The 14,048-nt window shown below is 40.9% G+C and overlaps 1 protein-coding gene across 1 annotated transcript in view; it reads right to left on the bottom strand.

Annotated features, from left to right (window-relative positions):
* The window catches only part of LOC104164139 (voltage-dependent L-type calcium channel subunit alpha-1C), a 96,128-nt gene that overhangs the window by 74,610 nt on the left and 7,470 nt on the right, over positions 1–14,048 (bottom strand). The window contains exons 2-6 of the mRNA XM_009703374.1: positions 12,308–12,334; positions 10,040–10,200; positions 9,062–9,287; positions 2,918–3,125; positions 1,959–2,086 (exon numbers count right to left, since the gene is read on the bottom strand). Of these exons, the coding sequence (XP_009701676.1) occupies positions 1,959–2,086; positions 2,918–3,125; positions 9,062–9,287; positions 10,040–10,200; positions 12,308–12,334 (750 nt within the window). The remainder of the gene's footprint in view (positions 1–1,958; positions 2,087–2,917; positions 3,126–9,061; positions 9,288–10,039; positions 10,201–12,307; positions 12,335–14,048) is intronic.

Below are 14,048 nucleotides of genomic sequence, written 5' to 3'. Positions count from 1 at the left end.
CAGCAGGATATCTGTTTGTGTGCTACTTAAAGGAAACAGGCTTTGAAAACTGCAGAACAACATTATGCCAAAGGTTTCTTAACTGAAAATTTTTAGCAACCTGTCATCAGATCTCTTGGTTTTTCCAAACTTCCATTTCACACAAATATTCAGGATGTGCATATCCAGCATGCACAAACCTACACCCTCCATCCAAATGGCTAACACACTACCTGGGGTTGCCAAAATTTCACAACAGAACGACTGATATAAAACATCTAAGTCCAGACTTATATTTTAGTTTCCAATTTCCCAAAAGTCTCACTTTGTGGAACAAATCCCACTGAAGATAAGGGGAGCACTGAATGCTTTGCATCTTTGACAGCTTAGGTTACTTTTATTAAAGCACTTATATTTAAGAGCCTCATACCAGGAGGCACCTGGTCTTTCCAGTTTTGGCCTATGTACTTGAGTTGAACAACCTCATTATAGGTATTCCCACAGACATGAGTGGATTTTATAGACAGCAGGCATAGCACTCTCATTAGCATTTCTGAGGCAACCAAAAAGAAAATCATTTAGTCTGGACATTGAAGGGTTGAGCTGACAACTCTGCCGCCTCCTAGCAGAGAGCACATGCATGGCCAGTCATGCCCATGTAGCTCAAGGGCAAGGAATCACAACTGTTTTGTTGTCTTGCCAGTCAGTGTTCAGAGCTCATATTATAAACCTGAATATCAGATTCTTTTATAAATTTCTTGAGAGTTGGTCTTATTACACCATGATAACTTCTAAGTAGACCCCAGTTCAAGGCTTAGTCTGGAAATACAGTCACTCTGCTTCCTGGGCTCCAAGGTCTAATGGCTCCAAAGTCAGCCAGCATGTAGAGCTTGCTCACATTTCCCTCTGCAGTTCACAAGGAGATCCAGATTGTAGCTTTTTTAAAGCTGTCAGGCAGATTGTCTACCTCGACCTTTAGATAAGTGGAATTGTACCATTTCACTTTGAAGGGAGGGCATGCAGGTCAACTGGAATGTCAAATAGCAGGGTTTAAGAGATCTGAATTATGAGGAAAGGCCAGAATAGGTGAGGTGAGACTACAAGGTGGCTTTATAGAAGAATCAGTATTAAAAGAAATGTCAACTCTGACACAAGAGGGCCATTTATTAGCGAATCAGAAACTAAACACAGAACAAATTTGGAGCAAACTGAGATATGGAACAGAATCATAGCTCTATGTTATATGCAAATTCCTGTGAAAAGACACTCGCAGCCTAATCCTGCAATGTGCTTTGTACCTCCTGGGATATGTACAGTGCCCTCACTTCACCTTGAAGACAGAGAGAACTGAAGTCACTTAACACCAGCACAGGCTGGAAGATAACAGAGCACATGATTTTCTGTTTGAAGAACACACAGATTGCAGTAACTGAAATGGAACATGGCTCCTGTTAGTTTATATATGAATTAATATATGATCTCATATAAATCAATTATGTCAAACATATGTTACTCCTATTACAGCATTTGTATATAGCATATTGTAGATTATACATATTTTTATTCCACATAAGGCTTGGACAAAAGCACATGGAACATATTACTGAAAAGGCAATTAAAGCAAAAATATGCAGTAAGTACAGTAGGTACACACAGAGATTAGTTTCTGAGGAAGGCAGGAAAGAAAAAACTATGAGAAAATTAAGAGCAATGAAAAATAAAAACACTATACATGTAAAGATACTAAATAAAAGTTAGCATGAGGAACTGGCACATCGCTAGCTCTTACAACTGTTTATATGCCTTAGTACTAGCTAAAATTAAACAAACTTGTTTAACTTTCAGCAATGCAAAACCAAAGGGAAAGACCTAGGGAAAAGGTAAAAATATAAGGTATGAAATTCATTATTTTCTAACATAACAAAGTAGTAAAGGGTGGCTTTAAATTCAGCCCCACTTGGAGAAAAAAGTAGCATCAAAGGATACAGTTTCCACAGATGAAGAGGATGATGAAGTAAATACAGACCAACATTCCTGGAAAAGAGGGGCCGCCATAAGCCATGATCCCATCATACATCACCGAATTCCAGTCCTCCCCAGTCAGGATCTAAATGACACATTCCCACCAATAAGGGATACAGTGTTAGACCACACAGAGAATTTGAAAACCCCATTAACATAAAGATATCTACTATTCTAGAGAACACCCCCTCCCCCAGGATGGTTGGAGACTCTGACTGTGTCCATCTAGAAAATAATTAAAAAAAACAGAACAAGGAGAATGCAATGAGGACCTGTGCTCAAAGTCCAAAAAAAGCCCAGATGTCCCCTTGAAGATGATGGCTGAAGCCAAAGGGCTCTCCCAGACAACTCTGTTCAAGTCTCCCCATCTCTTCCAGGCATTTCCCTCCCACACGTCTTGCTTCAGACAGGCTGCACAACCTGTCGCACTGAAGTCAGCCCTCAGCACAGCCCTTCCTGCCACCACTTCCCTTCACCTTGCACATGAAGTCATGATCCTGATCTCTTGGTTGATCACTCCCAAAACTGCAGTCAGCTTAAAGGCCATTTGATTACTTCTTTGGTGCTGTGAGCAGATATTTGTCCCTCAGTATTGTAGGAGGAGGGAGGACAGCTGCAGGGTTGGGCTTTGGCATGCAGGTGCTGCCCTGGGACATGGCAATGGCCATTCTCTTGTCCTACCCTGCTAATACCTGGTGGCCCTGCTACACACAGAGGCTTTAGCTTTGGTTCCCCACTTTGGGAGGGAATACCTCTGTGCTGGCAGCACAGCATGGCACCTTGCTCCTGGAGCTGTTAGCCTGATGTCCTATCTTGGGGACTGTCAGGCTGCAGGCGAAGGGTGCAGGACCTGCTCTCTGTCTCACCCCATGTAAACACAATGTGTTGGCCCCATTGGGACCACTCTTGCCCTTACCTGAAACACAGTGAGGAGAGACTGGGGGAAATTGTCAAAGGTACTCCTCCTGGTCTGCATCTCATCAAAGTTAAACTTGCCCCCAAAGAGCTGCATCCCCAGGAGTGAGAAGATGATAATGAAGAGGAAGAGAAGCAGCAACAGGGAGGCAATGGAGCGAACTGAATTCAGGAGTGAAGCCACAAGGTTACTCAGGGAGTTCCAGTATCTGGGAGAGAAAATAGAGGCAGTTAAAATTCCTTCAATCCAAGACAGGTGCTCATGGACTGCACAGGATATTGGTTCAGGCTGCTTCTGTGTATAAGCAGGCATTTCCAAACACCCTGTTAAGCAGTGAATCATTGATGTGCTTCCCTAAGATAATGAGACCTGCTGCAGCTAATGAGTAATTTTACTACCACACGTGTACATACACAATTCCCTCCACCTCCCACCCCATATGCACACCCAGAATATTATTGCAGCACTCTCCATCTAAGGCTCTGCAAATCTTATATCAATATACGGTGATTAGTTCTTGCTGCTTCAGTGAGTTACATTCTAACCAGCCCCATTACAACACTCACAGATGTTATGGCAGTCAGAATACCTCACTCCAGAGAATGGCCTATAATAACTAACAAGAGCAGATGAGGAAACAGTTTGGATGCAAATACAAACTTGTCCAAAATCTGGTGTGTGTGTATGTGCTTGGGCTCACTCACAGATAGAGGTTGCTAAGCTTTCTGGGATTGAGAGGAATGAGAAAGGTATTAAAGGTCATTTTACATGGACCCTAAGACTCCAGATCTACATCCATAAAGTCTCCTTTGCTCTTGGAAAAGTACACCATCACTACTGTTTTTGGATATCAAACCCACTATACTTCCTCAAACAGGCTACAGAATGTTTTGGAAGGGCTTCATTCAAGAGATAGAATGGCTGAGACCTGTTCTCCCAGTGTATTCAGGTTTATGCTCACATCAGACTGATGTATGATACAGAGAAAGGATCTTCCGGCCCTTGTGTTTCACTTTAGGGTTCAAAGAGATGCCAGCAGCATGCTCTGCCACAGCATGTCAGTTTGCTTGCATTCTTTGCCAGCCTGCAGAGTAGCCATGTGTTGGAAAAAGGCTTTAGAAAAAATTGCTAAAGAATCCACCACATCACCCATGAAGCAGCTTCCACTTCAATCTTGCATCTGCTCAACCATTCCTAGTCTACCGCTTAGCTGGTCATTACCACTTCTCTTTTATGCAGTTTTGAGTTTGACAGAGCTTTCAGACTGGACTGAAGATTAGCTGTCATCTTCCAATCACCTCCTTTTAAATGCACATTACTAGCAAGTTTCAACAGCTTTCACAGGTCATCAAGCCAGTAATGTTTGCCTGTGATCTCTAAGTCTTTCTTCCATCTCATGTGGCCTACCACCGTGCTTTGTGATTCCACCATGGCCAACGTCCTCCACTCCCTTCTCCCAAAGCCCATAACACCGAACCTTTCTTTCCTTAGAGAATTCTGAATTTCTAGCTGTATTTCTTTCCTCAGAGACAAAAGTTCCACTTGAGAAGGATGCCAGACATATCTAGTGCTCTCGGTCCTTTGAGGAAGCCTGATCCTTTGACGTATAAACTTTTTCTGAAGGTAATGTAGTCGTTAGAGACAAGGGTTCTTAAAATCCCAGTTAAATTAATATTTTTAAAATGTCAGTGTAAAAGAAGATTTTTTTTTGTCCCATGGAAGACAGGAATGTTTGAGCAGCCCAATCATTTTATGAAGGTTAGCAATCTTGATCTGCAGAGGGACACCGTCATGTCCTCTGCAGTTCAGCAACTGGTTCATCTCCAAGGACTGAGCTTCAAAGACAACTGTGATGTTTTCCCTCCAGCCCAGTTTCAGCACTTCAGAGAAAACTAGAATGCTTTAAGGTTTAACTGCAATTAAAGAGATGAGCAATGAAAAACTACAGAGCAAAGGTAAGGGCATGGAAGCTGTGGGCTCAGTGCCAACAAATATCTACACTGAATGTGCAATGTAACAGCTCCCTGTATTTGCGTTTATGCTTACAGCTCACATACTTTCACACTTTGAGAGGAAAGGAGAGTGACACAGGAAAAGGGAAAAATGCATTTCTGATGAAACTCGCCTGAGTTTAGCATCCTTAAACCAGAAATCAATGGAGTCCAGAATATCTCTCCAAGTCCTCCAATGTCAACCAGGACACACATTTTCTAGGTCTTTCTACAGTGCCCTTAAGAGGCATAAAGTGTTACACATCGGAATAGTCTCAGTGTCTCACTTTAAGCCTAAATGCCTTGCTATCTCAGAGCGCAACTTTGCAGACTTTTATCAGGTCTGCATTTCTTACAAATGTGTCGATACCCAAGATTCAGATTCTTATGTAGCATCAAACTTAAAGCAATTAACTGAGATGACCTGGTGATAAGATTAGTGCTGTTTTGTCTGTGTACTGAGTGCTAGATAGAAATACTGCACCATTAGAAAAGTAAACAACCCGGGGGCGGGGGAGGGGAGGGGTGGGGTGGAGAGAGAAAAAGGAAAAAGGAGATGATAAGGAAGGCTTGACTTGACTAGGATGTGAAAATAACAATTGTCTTATCTTAGTGTCCCAGAAGCCTGACCTGAGGTTACCATCTGTCACGTTAGGTGGTTGCAGAAAACCCCCTCAAAGTGAGATGTGGAGTTACTCAGTGAAACACGAGGCTTTTAAGTCAGGAATGGTTGAAGCCCCGACAAAGACAAAGTGTCTCACTATTCTTTGTCCTCTTAGGTTAATATACTACAAAGAAAAAAACAGTTACAATAAATCTCATGGTACTTCTGGATGGAATCAGAGGTTTTGGACCAGGCGGCATATAATGGGAGGTACCAGAGAAAGCCCTGCTGTTGCCTCAGAGTTCTAGGGAAATGAATGTGCTTCTTAACATCTCCTACTTGCAGGCCTCAGACCCTTGAAGATGCCAGTGAATGAGGCACTGCAAAACCCCAGTGAGTAGGACGTGATTATGATCCCTGTTTCAAAATGGAGGAATGATGCAGAGAAGTTAAATGGTGTGTTCAACATCTCACACAAAAATCAATTGCAGAACTGGATCAGAACTTAATGTGTTCTTTTATTCTCTTCTCTCTCCTTCCTATTGCCTTCCACTATGTCTTTATGATACTGGCCATCACAGATGCAGAGCTTAAAACAGTAGCAACAGCTGGCAGTCTCATTGTAGGAAAGCTTCCCACACTGTTCATCCAATATAAAACCACTTTGAAAGCAGGTACAAAAAAAAGGTGCTCTGTCTCTCTTCCCTACAGTTAACAGTGACATACCCAGTGGCAGGATTAGGTATAAAATATCAAATTTCAATATCCTGTTGCAAATAAGTTGATCTATTTTTTAAGTATAAAGGACTAAATACAGGGATTTAGAAAGCAGTAAGGGGCTATTTATAAAGAGAAAATAATTTGTCTTCTCACAGTAAAGGGGGACTTTCTGCACAGCCCTGTAAAAATAAGGGAGAATAAACCAAACAGATTATATTGTCTGCTCGTCTGTTGTACAAGACTAAATGATTCTGAAGAGTATTTACAATTTCAGAAGAAATGTTAGCTCTTGAAATTCTAAATGTGGTTTCTAAAATGATGCATTGTTCATCTGATGGTGTCTTTATTTGTTTCTATTATATTAGGGAGCTGTATTTGTGTTTTTCCTAGAAGCTTATCATCTTGACACACCCAGAATTTGTGCTTGGTGTTTACCACAGATATTCCATACAAATATATAAAGATTAGTCTACCTACTGCTATAGTCTCATGAGAGCACTTTTTCCTGCTTTGTGCCTTTTTAATGCCCTTGATTATCACTATTTCCATCTCCACCATTTGTCCCCATGAATATATATTCAACATAAAACATTACACTGTCATCCCTTGTACCCTTCCCAGCTCTCTAGGATTGTATCTTTTTGTATTACCATTGCATTCAGTGGTGTATTCCACCAGCATTGATAAGGTCGTCAATAAATCATCATTGTATTTAGAGCTCAGTGAATAATGGAAAAATTTGTATTTTAATGGACAACATCAGAGGTAAAAGCTTTGCTTTAATGCCAGAATATTCTCTCCTGAAGTAAGACATGAGTGGGCCTGAAATACAGCTTTGGAGGTTTGTGCTAGGGCCTTCCACATGAGGGTGAACTTCACCCACGGAGGGGAAAAATCATGAAGAAAATTATGAATAATTAAAAACCACAGATAAATCTGAGACTACTGCAACCTACTTGCCAATATTTTAGGAACAGGAAAGAAGGCAAAATCTGATCAATACATTATTCATTATGAGTTATTCCTCAGCTCTGTGCTTTACACATAGACCTATGTATAAATTGCAGGAGACATATTCCAGGTAACATTTACTTCCATGCAAAATTGTATTTTAGTTCTGCTGCAGAATGAAAGTAAATATAACTAGTCCTACTGCTGGTTGGTTTGAACATTGCATCTCTGCCAGAAGGTTTAGGAATATTTGAGTACTCCAATAGCTCAAGCTTCCTAAAGTATTAATGATATTCTTCCAGCATTTGCCTTTCTATTAAAGAATTCTCTTAGATAGATTATGTATTTTGTGTAGGAGTGGAGAACTGTCCTGAAAAAACAATGACCTCTCCAGGATGCTATGTTGAAGCTTATGCTTTTATAGCTATTGGTATGTTGCCCTGAGTGTATCTGATTACCCAATGCCTGAAACAGCTACTGGTTTCCTCAGAAACCAGGCCTGGCACTCAGTGATGATAGCTTTCAGACCCAAAGATCCAGGAAAAACAGTCACCAGACCAGAGATAGCCACTATTTCCGAAAAGGGAAAGATGCCTTTCTTGCTGGAAACTCTTGTTAGCTGGAACGTTTTTCCCTCTTCTATGATCACAAGTCTAATCAGACCACCTTTTTTTCTTTTTTAATAGTTGTAGGTTTGCTTTGGCCTCTCTCTTTGAAACTGTAAACTGATTTTCTGTCTCTGCCATCTGACCCTGAAAACCATCCACCCTGCCAAAGAGTTGAGGCTCAGAAGCTTTAACGCTAAATCTTGTATGATGCACAAGTCCAAGTCTGATTTTTTTCCTGCCCTTCAGCATTGCCATCTTGACTGTCTTCCAGTTCTGGTCCTGTTTTTCTTCTGTGCTGTGTTTTTTATCTCAAATTTGTCAGAAATTTCCTTTGGAGGAGTTTATAGCAATTCTAGAGACATCTTCACAGTTGAGCTTGCAGAAAATGCACTCTTTCACCACCTCAGTCAAGCTTTTTATAAGGTGCTGACCGGTGCCCACATAGGAAAAGGCAAACCCTGGTCTGCTTCGTGTGAGCATTTGCATAGACTGATTCCAAGAGCTCTCATCTGGGTAAACTGGGAGCTGATCTCTCCTACAACCTCCCCTCACAGCGAAAAAATCCTGCCAAACCGAGCTGGTGTTTTGGAGGCACCTGACTGCAGGAAGCAGTGACTGTTTAATAGACACCCCTGCATCTTTATGCACAGGGAGAGGAGAAAGAAGGAAAAGGAAAAAGAGGGGAGACTGGAATCTTGAAAAGTTTGTTTTCTTCATAAAGTTGCTGCTTCATGCTGGACTCCTCTGAATGAGAAGGGCTGGCAACATCCTTTGCCCATAGCTGCTGCTGTTGACACTATCTCCCACTCAGGCCACTGTTGAGTCTGCTGGAGCTGGCATGGGCTCCTCAGCCGAATGTCGTTTTGGCTGAAAGTAATTCTTCAGGCTCCTCTCTGACACCATAAAGCAACAAGGTCACAAGGCTACATGCTGTTTTGTTTTCACTTTGTCTTTTGTAGGGAACTATAAGAGCCTAAGCTCACGTTACCCTTCCAGATTTCAGTTGAACTATCTGCATGATATCAGGCATCTCCAGCCCCCTATGCCAGACTTCTCACCAATCCTTACCATTTGCATCAGGGGTATCCAGTCTATACAGCCCTTCCCATCCTGCCACAGACTTCAGAAGATGAGGACTGTCAACCTAGCACTCTCACTACCCAATTAGTGGTAGAAAAAGTGAAAAAACAGGGATGTGAGTGACTTGTACCTATATATGTTGTGCATTGAGCAGTAGCCCTCCTTCATTCCCAAAGAAGCACAGAAGTACCTTGTGATTTTAAATATTCTTAGGAGTCGAACACATCTCAACACCGAAATGCCCAGTGGTGACATGATCTTTGTCTCAACCAGAATCGTTTCCAGGATTCCTCCACACACAATGAAACAGTCAAAGCGGTTGAAGAGGGACACAAAATAGGCCTGGAGACCAAGGCTGTACATCTTCAGCAGCATTTCTGCCGTGAAAAGAGCTAGCAGCACCTTATTGGCAGTGTCTTACAAAAAACAAACAGAAACAGATTAATGAAAATTAGTCAAAAGACGATCACAGCTAACTGTTGGCCCCTGCCTGTAAGAAACCCCTTCTGGGATCAGTCTGAAAGGTTAACCTCATATAAACTTGTGTCAAAGAATGGACTTCAAAAGCATGGGCATGTCATTCACAGAAATGTTTTACAAAGATGCTTACAGTGATTCTTATGTATCGCACATACAGCTGTGGTGTATTACACAACCACAGAACCTTCATGGCAGGGACATGCCTTCCTGTGCACAACCTCCCATCACACTTGTCATCTGCAGATGAGAGTGGGAATAGAAGAGCTGCTGTGCTACCTACTGTTGCTTAATTAAGCCTTTCAGCTGCTCTCACCTCCAGTGAGGATTCAACTGTTCTGCAGACAGAACTTTACAAATCACTCTTCCTCACCTCCCTGGTAACTAGAATTTATCATAAATGCCCTTTCAGGGGAAACCTTGGAGAACCTGTGGCCCCCAGTAGCTATCCATAAATTGGAAATCCAGTGGACGACTGCTTTGGCTGGAAATGAGGAACTTACTTTTCCCCTGAAACTTCTCCCATTGTAAGCAGATATTTTGTTGTATTTTTAAAGATCCTCGACAGACAGAGGAGTATTTGGAGCTGCGTATGCTCCTTTTACATTGTGTGGTCTGATGCATCAGCTCCTCCCTCAGCCTCCTTTTTTGACACTGACCACAATAAACAGAACCATCAGAATCTCCTCACCTTGGACCTCCGTGAGCCAGTCTGGCTGGTTGTAGTGTTCAGAGGCAATGGTAAGGGTGTTGAGAAACACGAGGAAGATCACCAACCAGTAGAAAACATTGGACTTGACAGCGGCACGGCACTTTCTTCTGCAGAATCGATTCCATCGGCGCCAGTAGCGACTTGAAAAATTGGAAAAGGAAAAGTTATTTTCAGATAGGGATCCCTACGCTATTACAAATCTCTGTCAAGAGAGACTCTAGTCTTGATTTATTGTTCAAGAGTGGTAGAGAATAACTTCAAAGTTCACCCTGAGAAACGTTCTTTCATTCTTGTCTGAGTCGACAGTTGTGATCATCCTTCCTTTAGCTATAGGAATAAAGTTAGTCTTAAGCCAATTTGCAACATTTTGGGGTGAATAAACATCTTCAAGCAATGTCTTAAGCTAAGACATCCATCACAGCTACCCTGAGAGCTTTTTTTAGCCCAGTTCCCACAAAAATAATTATTACTCTTGTATTTAATGCTTGTGGCCTGCAATGGGACCTTGCCCAGCCTCAGGATAATCAATGAAAAGATACTAACTATATACCATGGACCTTTAAATTAAGTCCTTGGGGAGGTGAGGTCAAATAAAATCCATGGAGCATTTCCAACATTCAGCAATGTTTGGGAGTAAGCCTAATATGAGGGCTAACTCTGAGCAGAAAAACAAAACTTAGGGGACCTCAGCATCTCACCTTCATGCCTGGAACTAAGGATACCATTTGCTAATCAACAGACCTTTTAAAGTTTTCCTTCCATGAACACATCCCCTTGTGTCACTGATTTCTGAGGGTAATTACTAACCACAGAAGATATTTAAAGCTAATTACACACCTCCTACTCTTCAGAATTTAACTTGCATAGCAACCAGTTTCCAGGCAACACTTGCCACTGTATAATAAATCTAATAGTTTTATATAGATATTGCATACATATAGGTGTGTGAATGTGCATGCATGTGTCTCTTTAGAGACACACATGTATACAACATTACAGGAAGAGAGAACTTTTCTTGGCTAGTCTTCTTTTACATATTATTTCCAGTAATCAACTATGGCCATGCTTGAGGTCAGAGTTCAGCATCTATACAAACTAAAGCCGGGCAACATGAACATTACACACTGGCCAAAAATTTGCAAGAACATTTGATCAGGTAGTCAAATTCAGGCTGTTTTAGCTATGCAGTTTACAAAGACACCCAGTCTAGCTAGCACAAACATTTAATAAGTGTTGTGTGTTTTGCAGTGGATTTGGGACAAGAAATGATCTTCCTAACTTTCAAAATGGGCACAACACTTAGACATTCATGTTGTCATCAAATCATTAGCAATCCCACATGCTTTTCTGTGTACATGTGCATAAGTGTGTATGCACATGACCATGTGATGATACAAGTGTTTTTTGTGCTTAGACCTCCATACAAATAAATCCATGGATTGTAGGAATGTGATCATGTGTGCAACTCCACACAGGGATGCATATAGGCAGTATGTATGCATATATGCATTCCTGAATTTACATAACTGTTCATTATTTACGTAGGCTGAAGGACAGAGTTGCTTACTTGTTCCAGTTATTCTGAAAATTAATTTAATTTTTTATAAAACTGACTTTGAATTCAGAGTTGTGGAGGCAGCTGGGCTCCTACTGAAGAGGTAGAAATGGACTGGGACCTCAACAGGCAAGTTCCATGAATTCAGTCAGCCTTTCCAGTGGAAACCCACAGATGACCACCTAGGGACTGCTTCACGTTTTCAGAAAGTTTAAGTGAACAGAAAAACAAATACCACCAGAAAAACTCCACATGTCCCATGGTGAGAGGGAGAATTTCACAAATAAGATGCAAACCCCATCAGTTGAAAGATTTACAATCAAGCAAACCAGAGTAATGCAACAAAGTGTAGGAAAGAGAACCTTGAGCCAACAGGGTTGATGTTGATGGATGTAGTATAATTATGTGGTTGAACTTTTTTTCTTCTGCTTTTCTATTTTATGGGTTGAGATATGTAGGTAGCAATCAGATAGGTACTTCTAAGTGAAATACTTTTGGTAGTCCCTGTGCCTTATTTCAGTATGAAAGTAAGAAAAAGGAACTTGATTTTTGGTAGATGACTGACTAAAATCTGAAAAGTTTGGCAGTATCTCCTAGAATCACCACTGTGCCCCACAGATGCAGGAGTAAACTACTTCACAAAGGAACAAAACTAGTGGAAAGAAGGAAAAGCAAAAGTCAGTTTTACTTACCTAAACTTTGATTTTGAGATCCGATGCCTGAAAGATAAGAATTGCCATTAAAGTCTCTGAAGCTATCCCATACCTCCCAGGCTTTTATGAAAATAGCAATAGAAAGAAACAAAGTTAAGCTCAATTAATTTTTCAATGGATGCTGTTTTCCTCTTGAATCCTCTATAAGTCAATGTAGACACTGGGCATAGCTAGAATTCCCTGACATATCTTGGTTTTTGGCGGGAGTCACGAAACAGGAGTCATGTCATGATGGGATTCTACCACCTACAGACATCAGTGAACTAGCTTTTCTCTTGGCTAAAAGGCTAGCCTAATGCTAGGGGCATTCCACATCTGCTACTAACTTTAATTTTCAAGTATAACTCTTTTTTCTTTTAGTCACTAGGGTTTTCCTTATATTAAAATGTATGACTTTATACAGACAGACTTGTTGCTTTCACACATCACCTATCACTTCAGGATATATAAGCACATTATGAAACCATGGGGAAAAGGGGGAAAAGAATGCTTTTTTTTTTTTTCCCCAGCAATTGAAGGAAAAACAATGCATGGTGGATATTTTCAAACTTAGATACTAATGCTTATTTGTCTTTGTTATCTATGTAAATTGGTTTGAATTCAAAAGGGTCTGAACAATAGCAGATTCTGTTGCTATCAATGAAATTTTGGGAATTAAGCATTCCTGAAAATTTGGCCATGCTCCCACTATATGTGTGTTTAAATACCTAATTCCATACTTGGATTTATTCACCTAAATAATCTCATTAGCCTTTTATGAGAAGCCACAGGCAAAACTAAATATAGACCCCAATTCTCTAACCACTACCTTGCTCTGCCTGATGCATATTCTAGAAGCCCTTGAACTCTTTGGCTGTCTTTTGGTATATACATAATGGTGCACAGAGAGAAATAAAGGTATGTGTATGCAATGACATGAGTCAGAGATGATTTAGGAAGGTGCAAAATCCACTACCACTAACAGAAGAAATGAGAATCTAGGGAGTGATTATGAACAAGATATTTCTGCTGGGTTGAAGCATTTCTTAAGGTTCCTTCTATGATATGAAAGTGATTCATTGTTGGCAACAGTCAGCAAAGGTCTTACTGTACTGGCTTAAAAATGAATTCACTGTTAGTAGACATGGGACAAAGTAATTCTCAAAGCATCTAACACCACTTTCTGTAGCAGTCTTAAAAATGGTCATGTCCCTGTTTGAGGACATCAGTCACTGACAAGTAAACAGGGATGGGTCAGTTTCCTTATGTGGAAGAGATTTTAGTGATAGGAACATTTCACCAGCAGATGGTCCAAACCAAAAAAAAGTGCCTTTTCACTGAATACATCATTCCTTTTTTTTTTGCAGCTTGTCTAGGGCACATACTAGGCAGCAGAGTGGTTACAGACACACATGAGAACACTTTTGATAAAGAAGAAATAATGCACTGGCTGAAGAGAATACTAAATTATGCTGCAGAGACAAAGTGAGTTTCAACATGAATGATGCATGAAGCACCTACAAAGCACGTCCTTAATGTTAAAGTTATCCCAACTTCTCACTGAGAATTCTTGCTTGGTAAGTGCTACCTATAAACTGTAATGGATCAGGCTTACAGGCAACAAGAAAGAAGGCTCAGACAAAGATGGGAAAGAAAAAGAAGAAAAAATCACAATGAAGGAGAAACCAAGGCACTGAAAAGGAGATGGAGAGAACTTTCATAAGAAAAGGGGGGGGGGAGA

The sequence above is a fragment of the Cariama cristata genome, unplaced genomic scaffold, assembly GCF_000690535.1.
Source record: "Cariama cristata isolate BGI_N322 unplaced genomic scaffold, ASM69053v1 scaffold9067, whole genome shotgun sequence".
In the NCBI taxonomy this organism is placed as follows: Eukaryota; Metazoa; Chordata; class Aves; order Cariamiformes; family Cariamidae; genus Cariama; species Cariama cristata.
Note: the sequence above shows the minus strand (reverse complement) of the source record. Positions and strands in the feature narration are given on the sequence as shown.